Here is a 16,728-nt window from a genome sequence, read left to right as displayed (position 1 = left end):
TTTTTTTTTGTTTAATTATGGACTGTTCCAGATACAGGCCTGGAAAATGGAGCTGTCTGGCTCATACGGCTATTTTTTTTTCTATACTTTAAAAATACGAAGAGAAATAGAGAGAAGGTTAGGAAAGAAAGTTGAGGAGTACCCTAATTGCTCATCCCTGACCTCTTACAAACCACTGCAAAATGGATGAAAGTTGCCTGAGCTGTTTTTTTACACAGTTCAGCTTCAGCTTTTTTCAATAGCCACATGGGTATCGATGCTCCCTTTAAAGCTAGGGCTACACATGGAATAATAAAGAGATCTGTAATTTTTTTTTTTTAAGATGAAAACAAATGATCTTTCATATATGTTAAAAAATAATCCTGTGAAAAGATTATTCACTAACTGTAGCTGCTGACCAGTTCAGCTACAGTGAATTCTGCCAGCTGTGCTCAGCTCATAAAAGACATTAAAACAACAAGAAATTATTATAAGCAATTTTCTGTGTACTTACATGTTCTTGGATTTGAATGCTTCAGCAAAGTGCTGCACGCTCTGAAGAGAAGCAAGGTCTAAGGTCATTGCTTCTACCTTGGCTTTATGCTGGAACAAGAGAAAGTATAACAAAAAGATAAATAACAGCAAGTTTAGTTCACAGTATCGTCTTACAGTAAATGTGTTATGAAGCTTGTCTGATTCCCTCGTTTAACATGAATACAAATCATCAAAAAGAATGGACAAGCACAACATTTAGTGCCAAAAGTAGCACTGCAATTTTGTGGTTCTGCTAAAAACATATGCTGTGTACCACACAGCTTTGTATCATACAACGGATCGACATGGGTAGCATTAAGGTTAATATAGTATCTTTCTTCTACCATTTTGCTGGTCAAACTTATGTAACTCATTGAAATAAAACACAGAGTAGTCATCATTCTTAATGCATGATATTTTTTACATACCATACCAACAAAAAAATACTCAGTAAACTTGCCCTTATTAATCCAAAACAATCTACTGATGGTGATGTAAAAGACAGTATTAAAATGATTATAGAAAACAACTGATCGGCCTACACAGTTTTCATACAATCAGAGTTTACCAGTGCATAAAATCTTGTAAAGAAATTGCATATGTAGTTAAAACCAATTCTTCACCTAGCAGAGGTCATGCAGCCACCCTGAATGACGGGTTTACCTGGTGCTAACCACTCAATCCACAATCCAACTCTTCTCAACATTTTCAGCATCAAGATCCCTGTTCTCAGATCATTTGAGAATCCAAATCTCAAACCAGAATGAAAAAAAAGTCTATTTTCTTTGCAACCACTAAATTGAAAGTCATCGCAGAACAAAGTGGACTGTGGTTCTTTCAAGCCACAGTTCTGCACTAGCTTTCAGCTGATGGCTGGTACCAAATCTCAAACCAGAATGAAAAAAAAGTCTATTTTCTTTGCAACCACTAAATTGAAAGTCATCGCAGAACAAAGTGGACTGTGGTTCTTTCAAGCCACAGTTCTGCACTAGCTTTCAGCTGATGGCTGGTATGTGTCTGCACCGTGACATTAGTTCTTTCACACAAAATACACTTTAAGACATCTATGAACCTCTGCAAAATACTGACCATCGTAAGTCACATAGATGCCCTCAGGAATTATGAACATGTGTATCTGAGCTCACCCTCACTTTCAGACTCACTGCTGCTCAACAGCACATAAACTCTCTGGTGCATAAAAGAACACTGGCAAAAGCTCTCTACTCTCCCCAAACCTAAACCTGTCAACTTTCAATCCACTCTGCTGAGCTTATTCAGCGAAAAAAGAAATTAGAGGGAACACTTTATGTAATTCCAACGTGCTACCTACACCTCCATGTAATGGTCGTGGTTCAGCCCGGACGTCAGCACTGCCAAAAGAAAGAGTAAGAAAACGATGGAGCACGTAACAGTGGCATCATGGAACTGAAGGCAGTGTTTGAGTGGAGAGGCAATAGAAGCTCTGCTAGCATGGTGAAACAGGGGATCTACTGTGATTACAGGTTGTACAAGGAGCATTTCTGGAGGAATAAAAAGGGAGCAGCACGTGTGTCGTCACAGCAGAAAGCGAGTGCTCCCATTTTCTCCTGAGTTCAAGCAATTAATGGGATCTCCGTGTTTCATTACATCTGGTACTTTTCTCCCTACATCTGTCTTCTGTTTTGCTAGCACCCATTCCGCCCACTACAGTTACCTTACAGGTTGAGTTTAAACAGAATGTCACTCAAATTCCTTTTGCCCCACTCCAGCCAAACTCACCATGACAGCAAAATAAATACAACTCGAATTCTGACAGGTTCAGTTGCCGCAGGCAGTATCAGTTGATGGCATCTGAAAACGCTAAACCAAACTTTGTTACAAAGAGTTTTTTACCCTTGCAAGATGCACATCATTCTGGAATTCATTTTGGCCCACTGGGTATTTTCATCTGTTTGATGGTTAGTCTTGAGAAAGACTAATCAGGTAGTTCATCAGACGACAGCACAAGCTGTTAGCTGCTGTCCTCTTGAGGACACACAATATCACTCAGGTAATGCTTTGTTAGGCTGCTGCTACTGATTCCACAAACGGAGGAATCCGTGAGAGGTGTCTGCATATTTCAAGTCCAAAAGGAAAAAAAATATGACACCTCCAAAATACTCTCAGAAATAGAAATTAAACAGACTAAGGTTGGTCTGGATTTGTGGATTAATATATTGAAAATGCAAAAATCAAAAATTTAAAAATCATAAACTATTCAAAGCAATAACCAGTTAACTGTTAGATAGCAAACGTAAACTATAATTATGGTACTTCTGGACCAGTTCCATCAATGAAGTGAGACCACCTTTCTATTCACACTCCATTTTCTTCAGCCAGTGAGAAAATTTATTTCAAACAATTTAATGCTACTTCACCTCTCTTTTCTTTTAGCTTTGATACAATTACAGTTACACAAGATGACAAAGAAAATATTTGTTAAGAAATTCAGGAAACTATATCTAAAATTACCTGAAACAGGAAAAATGGATAAGGAAAAAAAGGATGCTTTTAGTAACTTTTTTTTCATCAAATAGTTCAGCAAAGGCAAATGTCAACATAATTTTTTTTTCCACTGGCTTCCTGCTTTTGCTTCGTAAAACCTGATGGTAACAGTCTGCTTTCTTCATATACACACAAGGTACCTAACCGAGCAGAGACATCCACTTGCTATGGTTTCCTCATAGAAACCGGAGGAGGTGACATCCAAAACACACAGATCAGAACTTGCCACCTCAGCTTCAGAAGGCACGCAAAAAAGCCAAGCATGAGTATTTTCTCCAAACGCTACCTGGGAAGGAAGCAGTTTCCATCCCAGGATTGTAGGCAAGTTGTCCAACTTTTCCGCTCCAGATTCAGCGTTGTGGACTGAGATTCCTCACCTCTCACTCCACAGAGCTATTCTGTAGACCATGAATTCCTACCACAGTTTGAGAATGTGAAAGCCTTTAGTATCACAACATTTTCATACCCAATTTTCCCACTCTTATTTCTATGTCACAATTTCTTTAAAAAAAAAAGCTACTAATACGGCAATGTTCTTATAAGGTATGTTCTTAATAATGCAAGTATGTCTCCAATCAATAGCAAGGAGAAGCTTTTTGTTTTCTCACCGCAACTCAGTACTACCTATGTTATAATGTTTCCCTCTTTGCCTCTAAGCGTGGGTAGCACACAACATGCTATTCATAGAAAAAGAAAAACATGTTTTTTAATAAAAAATAAAACTAAAACACATTTTTGCTAAAAGGCATCATAACAGTAATAGTAATCCACAGTCAGAACTGACTGTTAATGGTATGTTGCAAATCCTGATCTAATGCATCATAATTGTATTATGCTGATGTCTCTCACCATTTCACTTCATGTATTTTCAGCACTGAATTATGCCTTATTTTATGTTGTGAAATCTTAAATGGGACTTGTCACTTCCCCAAATACAAAAGACAGCCTTAAAACTGACATTGTAAAATCAACACACCAAGGCAGAAAACCCCAGAATTTATAAAATTACATATACTACTATTTCTAGTTTTATAAAATTATATATACTACTTTATTTACAATCACACCGTTTAAGGGGAAACTAAATAACAGAACGAGTGTAGAACAATTTCTAGAGCCCACTTCTAAATCACAGGATCGTTATTACGCGGTGCTGTTGAGAGCCTGTGCAGAACGAGCTGGTGCCCTCGCTGCAGATTCCTGTGTCAAACTGCCCAGCTGTGCTCAAAATCACTTTCACAACTAGACTCAGACCTCTTTTAAACACAACACAGGAACACTTTGGAAAGCACAAGGAAAAAACTTTATCTTGTATTTCACGATTCTATGCCCAGTCCTAAAAGCATTTTACCAATATTTCCAGGTAAGTTTCATTACTCTAAACACCTGAAAACAGTTTGTTGCATTTTCTATTTAAACTGCTCCCTATTGGAGCAAAAATATTAAAAATGCTTATGTGCAATTGGTTGTATTTTGCACTCACACTAGAAAAAGGCTTATGAAGCCAAAAGCTAATAGGAAAGCGAAAACATCCAGAAAGCAAGCAATTTCACTGTACGCAAGGTACTCACTTTACAGCTAAAAACTGTCTGAAAATGAACCCTGCGTGGTAAACATGATTGTGCATTTGTGTCTTGGTATCGAAGAAGGAGCCTTTTTTCATAGCGCATTTTTCATTCAAATGTAAGTGATGATTTACGTTAAATATAGGTAAAGCATAGCTACATTTTCCTGAAGGATTGCAAGGAAGTGAAGAGCAGTACAATAAGTTGAAGCATAAAAGCTTTCTCTGTCATAATATTTATTATAATGGCATATAAAATAGCTGAAATAAATAATAGATGACTAAAAGTAAATTCATATGATAAAGAATCTTTCAGCAGACACCATTACTTCTGACTGCTCCAGTTTCATACTGAGTTGAAGAGTCTTAATAAATATGCTGTAGCCCATGTATCTTATGTAAGTACAAGTTGTTTTGTAAGGGCCTACTTAAAATGTATCACAGTGGACACTAGATAATTTATGGAAAATTTTACTCTCAAAACATATCATGTATCTATCTTTGATATTTAAAAGCCCTTAACTCAAAACTGACTACATAGCACAATGACAATAATATCAGACTTTGAGGAGCTGAAAATACAATAAATTGGTAAAAAGCAGTTTAATTTGATAAAGAAAAATCTTCATGACAACATCTTGGAATGCAAATAGTTCTTACATGCAGTGTGAGAAACAGCAAATCTTCAAGAAAAGAAAAATTGACAGCAAAGCCACTAGAAAGTCTGGGATTATGTTAAAATACATAAACAAATAACCAAAACTCAGCACATGAAAAGCGATGCCCAAATAAACCCATATTTCCATGCTGAGGACAAAGTAGAGGATGTTTTAGAAGCACATCTGACAATTTGACACATCGCTTATGACAGTCAATCGCCAGTGCCATGCACTATTTATGGAGGTACGTAATAGGGAAAAAGGCTTTCACTCAGCGTTAGGACTGGAAGTATTATTGTCCCTAATGTAGTCAACATTTTGGTACTTCATGCAAAACTGTATTTATGTAACGCCAGCTTCACCTCGTCGTGTGCTTTGAATGCCATGCAGCTACTCCTCGTGGAACCAATCAGGACAGATGAATCAAACTGCTTTAAGAGTCCTCCAACTTACCTTCTAGATGCTTTAATAATATGTTCTTCCACTACATTTGATATATCTTAATAAAGTTCATAAAAAGGCATCGTGGTGGAATATTTTCACACTACATTTTCTAGGTTTTCTCCCCTCCATCCCCAATATCAGCAATTTCTATTACAGTATTTCCAAGTTTTCTCTAACTTCATGCAAGATAAGGAGTATGACACAAACCAATTTCTTAAATATTAATAATTTTAATAACCCATTTATGTGATGTACAAGGAAATAGCTGGGACTAACTGGGATTCATCAAAAATCAGAGATTAAAAGGACTTTCTTTCATTAGAAAGAAAATTTATTTAGTAATACTTGGTTGCACAATTTCCCAGTGTATTTCTTTTACCTGTAGTTTGGTTGCAATTTACTGTTGTAAATTTTTCACCACTCATCTTGTTCAATCCCGTCAAATACGTTTTTATGCTGTTTGTGTACTCTCTCAAAACCTGATTTGGTAAAGCTTTCTTCCTGCTTAAGTAACTAGATGTTCATGTTCTTCACCAAAACGGAATTCCTGCAGGGCTTGCCTTCATCCAAGCCAACTGGACAGCACAAATATAAAGACCCAATGGGTCAGTATGGGCCTGCAAATTGTTACTGATTATCCTTGGACCTACATTTTATCAGGAAGAATTTATTTTTTAAAATTGTTATTTTTATTGTCTTCTATCCCTTCTCCAGAACATTTATGGATTTTTGGCAGAGAAAAGCGTTTAACTTTTCAGCATCATCTACAGCTTACAGTGGTAAGAGAGCTCTTCAGAAAAACCCGAAGCCCTCCAGCTGCTGTAGGATTGTACTCAAATGAACGTCTTGGAGTTGCAATGGCAGCTCCCCACACACGATAGCTTAGTACAAACATCTGAACTGGAGATTTACCATTGAGCTCAACTGGATTATAAAAGCAATAGAGAAGTCTGAAACTTCCTTTAGCTAGAGATCACATATCAAGGTAACAAATGAGCATTGAAATTCTGAAAATGAGAGATGTGGAAGAGTGATAAAGGCAACCTGATATGAAAGGGTTCAGTTTCTGAGGATGCCATACACTAACCCAGCACTTAGTCCTCACATTTAAATAAATCAGGATTCACAGTAATATGCTTCCATCTTCCAAAAATGTAACTTATCTGTAATTTAGGATCACAAATACAACAACGTGACTAAAATCTCTAAGTATAGTTTGTATATTTAACTTGGACGTGAAGGGGCTTTCTTGGCCATGCAGTAGTCATTTTAAATTCCTCAATTTTAAAATTGTATCTCTTTCTGTTAGTAAATATCTATACATAAAAAGAAATGCAAAATATACTTATTCATTTCTTTGTGCAGACTTCATTTTTCAGGTTTTAGTATCTTTTTTTATACATCTGCTGTAATAAGTACCACTTCAATAAGCAATAATGTTATTTCACTGTCTTTACATTAGTTAACACTGAGATCAGTATCTCTGTAAATTTGGCCTTTTGTATCTTCTGAAGATAATTATAAACGAAAAATATCTGCACTTTTCTGAAGTTAGTACCTTCAGAGAAGTCAGCTATGCCACAGCAATCCTACATCATGCTTATAAAACAGTGAGAGAAGTCAGACTCGTAAGGACATCTTAAAAATTATTTATCTCTTAACCAGAGAGAACAAAAAACACATGCACTGAATTACTAGACTATAATTTCAGAATACTTCAATTTGTAAGCTCCAAATGTCCCTGATATTTCCTGGATGCACATGGTGCCATTGCAGGCAATACACATCTGCTTCAATAACAAGAAATTACATGCATTTAAAAAAAAAAATACCTAACATAGGGTTTGGCAATAGGAATTTGTTTAGCTCTTAATGTACGTGAACTGTGGGTATTTACTTGGGAGCCCACTTTTAGCTACATTTTTTTTTTCTTTCCCTGGATATAGATCATGTCTTTCCATCTCCAAACACCCATCCTGTGAAGCTCATTTGAATTTATCCTGGGGAATCTCAAATAATCTTGGCAATATATTACACGCATACGGTTTACTATTCTAATAAACATATCTTCTTGTTTACAGAATAATCGAAGGAGCCTGGGAACATGTAACAGAACCTCAACTCTGGAGAGCCTCCTATTCAAATGCTTTCAATTCTTTTCATTCTGCAAGATTTGAAGTGATAGCAGAATGTATTTTCAAAAACAGAGACATGCAAACAGCAGTGATGTAGATGTAATGTAGATGTTTCCTTTTAAAAACTTCCTCAATTTAAGTTTTTAAGATTAAATAAACTCAGTCTGAGTTGCTGAGAAACATGCAAATAGGAGGCAAATAGGGGAATGGGTTATTGGAAATGGCAGAGGCTGGGGGAAAAAAAAAAAAAAAAAACCACAAAAACCAGTGTTCCTAAACACCCTAAACCAGTAACACACCTACTGCAATACAGCATTATTGGTTTTAATTATCCATAAAATTAAAGATGTGTTCCCTTACGTGTACAGCTACACATACACTGCTGTACTAACCGTACAGCAGGATTTCACACACGGTTTTTACACAGAGGAAAAGTTAGCATCCCTGCTACAGATGACAAACAAGAGGAGAAAAGCATGATGGTCAAAAGGGCAACAATGTTTAAGTAAATACAAAATGAACCCTTTTTCCCTGTTCTCTCATGATCCATAATCATAAGCTATGCTGTTGCCTCAAAGTGCAGACATGCACTGTGCAGTGCATTAATCCTTCAAACACTAACAGATGCTGGCAGGGATTTAGGCTGGAATGTATTTACAAAGTGACAAATTATGTTCCGTATTATACAGAGAGAGAAAGAGCACCACAAATAGGCTGATAAATGTCAGCTGCAGTCACGACAAATGGTTTATTTTTATTATACTGTAACCACAAATGTTTTTTGCAGGGAGGCCCAAAGATTTATTTGTTGCAGGAAAAAACAAGATTATATATGACACGAAGTAATAACTGTGAGATCACTGATGTTCTGGGCAGCATGCCCTCCTGGAAGCTATGTTCAGATTGAAAAATGCTGCTTAAAAATGGTATGTTGTATGACACAAAATAAATAGTACATAAATCTGTATTGAAACAACAATAACTAATAATTAAAGACAGTCTTAGGGCATGGCTTATACAAGTTAAAGGAAAGCGTAGTATTTCTCTCAGTGGAATGTTGAAAATGAAGTAATAATAATAAAATAAATCTGATTAAATTGGTTTAGATTAAAAACAAAGTGCTATAATTGCTAGATGGAAGCAACATACATTTTAAATGTGGTCATAGCACTCTATGAACATTCAGGGTAGCACAATTAATTGGCAGAATAGTGACGTCTGCAGGTTTACAAATGCATTGCAGCTATTCTGAAGTACATCAAAGCTTGCCAAGAGATTTCAGGTACAGACCGTCCCCCCGCTCTTGATACTACGCAAATACAAATATCAATATGATTAAAAGTCATCATTTTTATCACGAATAATTGCAGGATGCTTCAACCTAAGTAGAAAAAATATGAGACAAACAAAGAAATGAAAGAACTGAACAATTAGCTCTTTCAGGCATTTTAACTGGCAGTTCATGGTTATGATCCCCCAGCTTTAAACAATATAATACAGATATCTTACAGAGCAGTATCTGGGGAAAAAAAAAAAAAAGATACAAATTCTTTTGTTTCCACAACTGTTCATGTTGCCTAGCTAGGAGATACATTGAAAATGGTCACACTGTTATGTATGTAATTTTAGAAAGGGAAATGAAAGGACTAGTAAAGACTTCTTGTACAAATAAGGGTTGGCAGGATCAAGTTCTTAATATACACTCAATATACATAATATAGACTTGAAGAAAATAGTAAGTCTTTCTGCATGCACAAGAAAACGTCAGGTGTATTTGAACAGCGCTAGAATAGGGAAAGCTGCCTTATGCCACCTGATTTGTGATCAGAAAGGAGGAAGTTTTTCTGTACTTGCTTTTTAAAGCAGTAAAGATTGTACAACAAAGGAAACATACAAATGCAAAGGCTGGACTAAAATGTCTGTGAAAATGTGGCCCATCTCAAGAATCACTTTGTTTTACTTGTAATCAGCAACGTAGATATTAAACAAAACACATCATGAAAATATAAGGTAATTCCAGGGTTGCCTAAAACCTGAGATCAAAGTACAGCCCATGTATGGAATAGATGCATAAAGCTGATTCCATTCAGCATGGACAGGAGGGGTCACAAGGCCATGCCCTGTTGTTCTAATAATCAAGAAAGTTTGAAATTACTTTAGTGTAAATGTGAATGAAGTCCAAAATCAAGTGTCTTATTTTTAACCATCATCAACACAAAATTTCATTTACTAAATATACATGCATTTTCTTTTAAAATTCTGATCTCTAGATAACAAAAGTACCCCAGAAAGTAACTGTCTCATGCAGCAATATAGTGGGAGAACTGATGGTCACATACCATTACACTTACTAGAACTCCTACTTCCTAAATATAACTCAGCAATGAACACCACAGTGACGAGGATGGAGAATATGCCTTAAAAATTATAATCTTACAGGTATTTGTTCACACAAAACATGGAAGTGCTGCCACCACCGCAAGTAAAGCAGCAAGAAAAGCTTAACAACCCACTTTTAACTTGAAATATTTGTCTGAAGAATAGGTGTGCAAGCCTGATACAAATGTTTTACAGACAAGAGAGAGGGGGAAGCAAGGAAAGAAAAATACTTCATAAAAGCAAAACTTAAAGAAGTGAACACGAAGAGATGCAGCATGCTGAGTTTGCGAGTAATACCCTCTACTGGACAGAAAGACTTCTTAGATGCCTTCTGCAGTTCTGCAAGCACAAGTGTCAACGCCACATTTTGATGCAGTCATTCAATTATTACTGTTTAACAGATATTGTTGATAGCTAAATAACTGGCACTTATTCTACCTTAAAATTTTGTTTTTCTAGGGAGCAGCTTAGGCTTTTCCCCAATTTCAAGGTAAATACTGGCTGTACCTACCTGAACACCTGAAAAAATAGAAGCTACTGTATATCTTACCCATATGCCACATGCAAAAATGTAAAACATATTAAAAAAATTCAAAAAGAAAATTTCCAAGCAGATGTTTATAAACAGAAGGTAACGGATAAAAACCCAAACACAATGCTGCATTATGTTGCATGATTCACTGATGAACCCATTGGAACTACAGCAAAAAGCCCTTCTGGAAAACTTCCAGAAATTAAAAGGTGCAAACAAGCTGCCTAATACCCTTGCGTAGACTGAATTCTTATGAAGAAAATAAAGTTTATTGTCTGGAAACAGAGAAAGCATGAGGAAAGCACTAAAGCAATGGAGGTGAACAATTAGACAGATGTTCACTTAAGGAAATAAAGGGAACAGAAGAAGCCATCACTGAGGAATTTTACGAGAATACTGACAACTCTGCACCTCATCAAGGGCACTGGTAAAGTTAAAGCCACTGAAGCCATTTCTACTCAACTCCAGTATAACTGCTGACCTTGCAGAAGTCTGCATTTAGCAAATGTGGCTTAGGAAAATAGCATTATACTTTTCATTTTACTATTTTTTCCCAAACTCCATCTATATACTGCACTGTGTATTTCAAGAAAAATAACTTTATTTCCTTGTATAATATTACATATACCCAGAGGTTTTTTCCCAACTATGCCTGGGTATCAGGAAAACCTATATTTAAAAAGCTTTTGTCATTTCAGTAAAATTAAGTACTGTCAATTACATCTGATCTTCAAAGCAGTGTATACATGAATAGCTGCAATGGCTTTTGCTTAATATGATTATATACATTTCTAACAGAGTCAGGAGTTTGCACAAGGCGCAATATGGCAATCTGGACAGGTTTTAGAACATACAACTTTTGGTATTTAACTACTGAAAGAATAATGGAGAAAAAGCATATTTACTTGATAAACTATCTTGAAGAGCAAAAAAATATGGACATGCACGCAGGCAAAGGGAGGAGGAATTAATAATAAAAGATGGTTTTGGCCAGGACAAAAGTCTTACTTCTCTGTGGTTGTGCAGGCTGAGGTACAAATGTTACTTGTTCCACAAACATACCTCTACTGTTTAAAACATCATTTCAAAACTCTGTTTCATTTATGGTAATACTTCCCTTGCAGATTTTCACAAAAATGTATCCTCCAAATCTCAAGGGTATTACTGATTTCTTGATCACTTTCTTGGATGCAGTGGGCTACTTCGCACAACATTTGTGGGTTGTTTCTGAACTGTAAATATAAACATGATATGCATCACCTTAGTCACACTGTACAAGGTTCACAAATATCAGAAGTGAACTTCCAGTTATCCGATTGCCAAGGAGTTCCCACCAGCACTGGAAAGTGGACACATCAAACTTCTTCTGTAATACCATTATCACAAGCCATCTGGGTATCAGGATATAAAGACAGGAAGGAAGTACTAATTAAAAGCTACATCCTTATCTTTACTTGTTTACACAGAATTAAAAAAAATTCTAGGAGACAGATTTTTATAAAATACTCCTAGTTGCCAAGAGCACCAGACTGCCTTTTTTGAGATTCAGCCATCAGTTCCAGTCACCAAAAGGAACAGCTCATTCCTTGCAAACAGGTTTGCAGCGTTTGCAATACCATCAGGAGTTCACCCAGGTCTGCAGGGGACAGCCTGCGTGTTTCCCACACACTCGTGTTGGAAAGTTCGCAGTAACTCGGGAGAAATGCACAAGAAAATGCCATCATTCACACTTTAAATAATATAAAAGATGTGGAATGTGATTGATTTCACACTAGATGGAATTGAGATTACAGTTATGGGATAGGATTTTTTACGTACGGTAAGGTCAAGTAATAGTAAATAATTAATGAATTATGAAACAAATCTTCTATAAGGAAACACGTGAATTCTATTCAGTAACACCTAAAAGGGTAGTTACACCAAAAAGCCATATAATACATCACAAAATTAAGAAAATGCACGATGCTAAGGAATAAAGAGCAGGTTGCCAGTATATGGGAATAACTGTAACTCTTATGGAATAAAAATAACATCTTTCCATACATACACGTGATTTCCATAAGTTTTACATCTCAATTTACAAGAAAAAGAAAAGTATTTTCAAAATTTTTTGCTGTTGCTTTTTGTGGCAAGATCTGTTTCCTCACCTCCAGCAGTGAGAGAGGTTCTCACCCATCTGAGGGTAGAATGATCAAGTAGATCGTGGCCTGGACAAAAACACAGGGCTCCTTCTCTGGTCTGACTGACGACTTGATTTTGGCTAAAATCTACGGATTGCTGATCATTATTCCCTCTTTACCAGTATAAATTTCACATTCTTTGATGCTCAGACTGTGAGTGTACGCTACAATATTGTAGTGATCTTGATTAGACCTCTGTGGATCATTGACATACAATTAATAACATGAATGCTAGTCTAGAAGGTAAAACAGAAACCCCAAAACACACTGAAATATATTTTTTGCCATGGAAGTTTCTGCATTAGTAGATGGGAAATTTGCTTTTTCACCTGCATAAAATTCTTTTCTGAATATAATACTAATGTTCTGACTTGCAAGATCATAAGATAATGGATTATCTTCTCTATAATAGAAGTTTTTGCTTATAGATGATAATACTCTGGATTTCAGATTTAACTATGACAAAGTATTACACTCAGAAAAAGACAAAGAGGAGGGGGAAAAATAACGAACTTTTGAGGAATGTGTTTCTCACTTATGGTGGCTGCTCAAAGCCATTCAGTCACTTTAAATTGTCCCAGGAGCTAAAAAATGATAAAAGAATAAATTTGGCAAAGTTTCTGGAAAGTTTTTGAATCAAATGCAGACAGATGATCACATCTATTTCTTAAAGAATCACGACCAAAAGTCTTGAAATAAATGCAAGACATTCACTGGGTCTCTAACAGCAATTGTCTCACCCTATAATGTACTTGCTTTGGTAACTGCAGATAAGGACACAGTCAGTGACAGTACATACAGTCAAAACAGAGAGTAAGTCTTGAGATAATTTAAAAACACCAAAATTTGCAGAGTTATAAATTTAAGTAAAAAATCTACAGTAATAAATATATAAGCAGCTTGAACCCAGTCTTAACAAAATATATTAAGTTCCATTTAGATGTAACTTCCAAAAAATTATCGCATTTTTCAGAGATGCTTACATTAGTAGCATCTTAAATAATGCAATCATCAAAAAGTCCCTTAAAAGACTGAGTCAAAACGCAAACACATACATTCCACAGAAATTACAAAAGAAAGTTAATTTTCGAGGAAATAAGCTATATTATACTTGTATAATAGCTGTAAACTTTTCAGGCAGTCAGGACTGCCTGAAAAAGTGCCTAAAAGCACTCAGGACTATACAGTTTTTCATACGACCTCAGTGGTTCCTACGCTGTGCTCCACAGACTATGCTAAATAGTTCACAGAATCCTATGTCCTTGCATTATTTTCAGGTAAAATTTCCATAGCCATGATGTACCTTATAAAGAACTGACCATGATACGCAATGGCTCTGAACTTTGAAGTTAGATTATTTTTCGCATGTACGTGTAGTTTGAAAAGCCCACCACTGCTAATTTCTATTTTTAACTAGAGGGCTGACAAAGCTAACCGAAAATAGCCCTGTTATCCCCTCCCACAAAACCATTCAGCATGATTTTTGAGTCTTTTTCTTTTACTTCATTCTGTCTTCTCTAATCTAAGCAGCAAATTTGAGCTGCTAAAGAACACCGCATTGCACAAGGTACAACAGAGCACTTTGAGGCGCGACTCGCTAACTCTCACAGGCCCTGTGAAAGCATACCCCAAGATGACAAGGCAGAGAAGGTTTATATTCATAAGACTTTGATTAAGTAAGAGATTTTAGGACAGAAGAGACAAGTTAAAGCAAAATGAAAGGCTCCAAAAGTACTGAATTTGGCTTTTAAAAAAAAAAAACAACTTCACTGCTATAATCAACTTATTCCATGGATTATTCGGTAAGTGAAATTATCCAGCAATGAAAAATGCCATCAGTGAAGTAGATGAGGCAATGAGTATACGTGAGGCAATGAGTATACGTAAGCCAACCATTTAGATGCCTTTTAGCACATGTAAGCATTTGGTTTCAATTTAGTTTGTCAAATGCCTCATGCTATGGTGCTGGACCTCTCAGGAAGACAAAACCAAACCAACATAAACAGACAAGACAAACCTGAGCTGCTTCTCAAACTCCACAAAGAGCTGTACAATAATTTTCTAACGGTGTTAAGTTTTAACTTTCTTTCTTTGTTCCTGAAGAATAGCATGATTATACACCTAAAAATAAAGTTCCACCAAGTAAACCCCGGCACTGTAAAAGTTACTGATCTGGCTCCTAATTTCCTGAGCTTGATCCAGTAATTTAGCAAGCTTGAGTTTGCAATTTTAAAGGTAAACACACTGGTATAGCTGACCCCTGTAAACTTTTGAGAGGTTTATTACTGTACTCAGTTTCCACTAAAACTGGAACCAAGTCACACTGAAAATTTTGTCTTTCCTTTAAAAACAGTTTTTTGCAGTTAAGGAGTTAAATTACTTGCTTTAAATAAGTAAACATATTTAAGATTTAAATATTGTATCAAGAGCAGCAGGATGACAGCCAGAGTAAAGGCCTGAATGGACCTGCAGGTCATTTTTCCATTTCAGATTGCTGATGTTTGTTTCCAAGCTACCCGATGATGTTTCAGAGGTGCCACAGGCTGCAGGCCCCCGTGCTGACCACACCACATGAAACTACTTTAACTCAGGCTCCAAAGCTAGAAAAGTTAATTTATCATCCTGTCAAAATAATGACATTCATTCATAAATATCATCCAATCTCCTCCACACCTGGCTGAGTCTTCTGAGCAGCCTAGTGAAACGCACTAATTACACACATTCTCCGCCTGCCCTCTGGACAGTGTATCCCACTGTATTTGAAGAGAGTAATGACATAGAACTAAAAACTGGGCAAACGCCCTTAAACTTGACAGAAGAACAGACAGGCCAGAGAACCCAGGCATGTTAGGTGCCATACTCAGTCCATCAGATGCCAAGCACCTTGTATTAAGACTCTTCCACAAAGCCTTTTAGCTATCTTGCCCATGCAAAATTAATTTAAATGTATCAGGCAATTGATGATCTCTGTCAGAGCTTTTAGCTCGTATCCATGGCCCTGATCAAATGGACAGGGTTGAACTGCACTCAGTGCCTGTACACTCTCGCCTGGCAAATGACAAGACAGACACAAAACCCATTATTTCCTTTCCAAATCCCTACATGGTATCTAAGCTACTTCAGCTGTACTCTTACGCTTCTTGCATAAAAAGAGAAGCAAAACCTAGAACAACCCAAATGAATGGCATAGTCTTTTCAGTTTCCAGCTGAGTGCCCACTTAAACACTAGGCAAAGGAACAGAGAAGGTTCTTTCAGATACAATTACCTTCTGCTCTGAACATTCACCTCTAAAACTGAGGATGCTAATTCAAATCCTTTTATAAGCACAAAAAAAAAGATACACATCTCCCATTAAGCATTATGATTAAAAAGAGGAGGAGGTACAACCACATTATCTCCCAGAACATCCTAATCCAGTAGTTGATATCTGAAAATATTCACCACGTACGGCTCAGATAAACAAAGCACACCTAACATGAAGCTGAGTAAGGTTTACGTATTCAGAAGTATGAGGACTAACTAAATTCTGAAGTTGGGAAAACCAAGCATGTCAGTTACCATGGACATTTTGCAAAAGTTTACGTGCTTCAGAATTTTAGGAAAGATTTTGAGGATCCACGTTCTGAAATGCAGTGCTTGGTGACGCAGTAATGCAAAATGGGGGGCTGGTATTTTAAACTGAACTAACCCTAAGCACTGAGGTTGGCCTCTTTCTGCAACATTTCTTCATGAGCACGAGAATTCTGCTGCACCCTAAAAAGACATCACAACTTACAACTAAGTGTGCCAACCTGCCAC

At 36.5% G+C, this 16,728-nt stretch overlaps 1 protein-coding gene across 1 annotated transcript in view; it reads right to left on the bottom strand.

Moving 5' to 3' along the window:
- The window catches only part of LOC104498060 (WW domain-containing oxidoreductase-like), a 70,869-nt gene that overhangs the window by 40,455 nt on the left and 13,686 nt on the right, over positions 1-16,728 (bottom strand). The window contains exon 2 of the mRNA XM_010141385.1: positions 494-582. Coding sequence (XP_010139687.1) covers positions 494-582 — 89 coding nt within the window. The remainder of the gene's footprint in view (positions 1-493; positions 583-16,728) is intronic.

Source organism: Buceros rhinoceros, unplaced genomic scaffold, assembly GCF_000710305.1.
Source record: "Buceros rhinoceros silvestris isolate BGI_N320 unplaced genomic scaffold, ASM71030v1 scaffold2748, whole genome shotgun sequence".
Lineage (NCBI taxonomy): Eukaryota > Metazoa > Chordata > Aves > Bucerotiformes > Bucerotidae > Buceros > Buceros rhinoceros.
The sequence above is the reverse complement of the archived record's forward strand: the minus strand, read 5'-3'. Positions and strand labels throughout refer to the sequence as shown.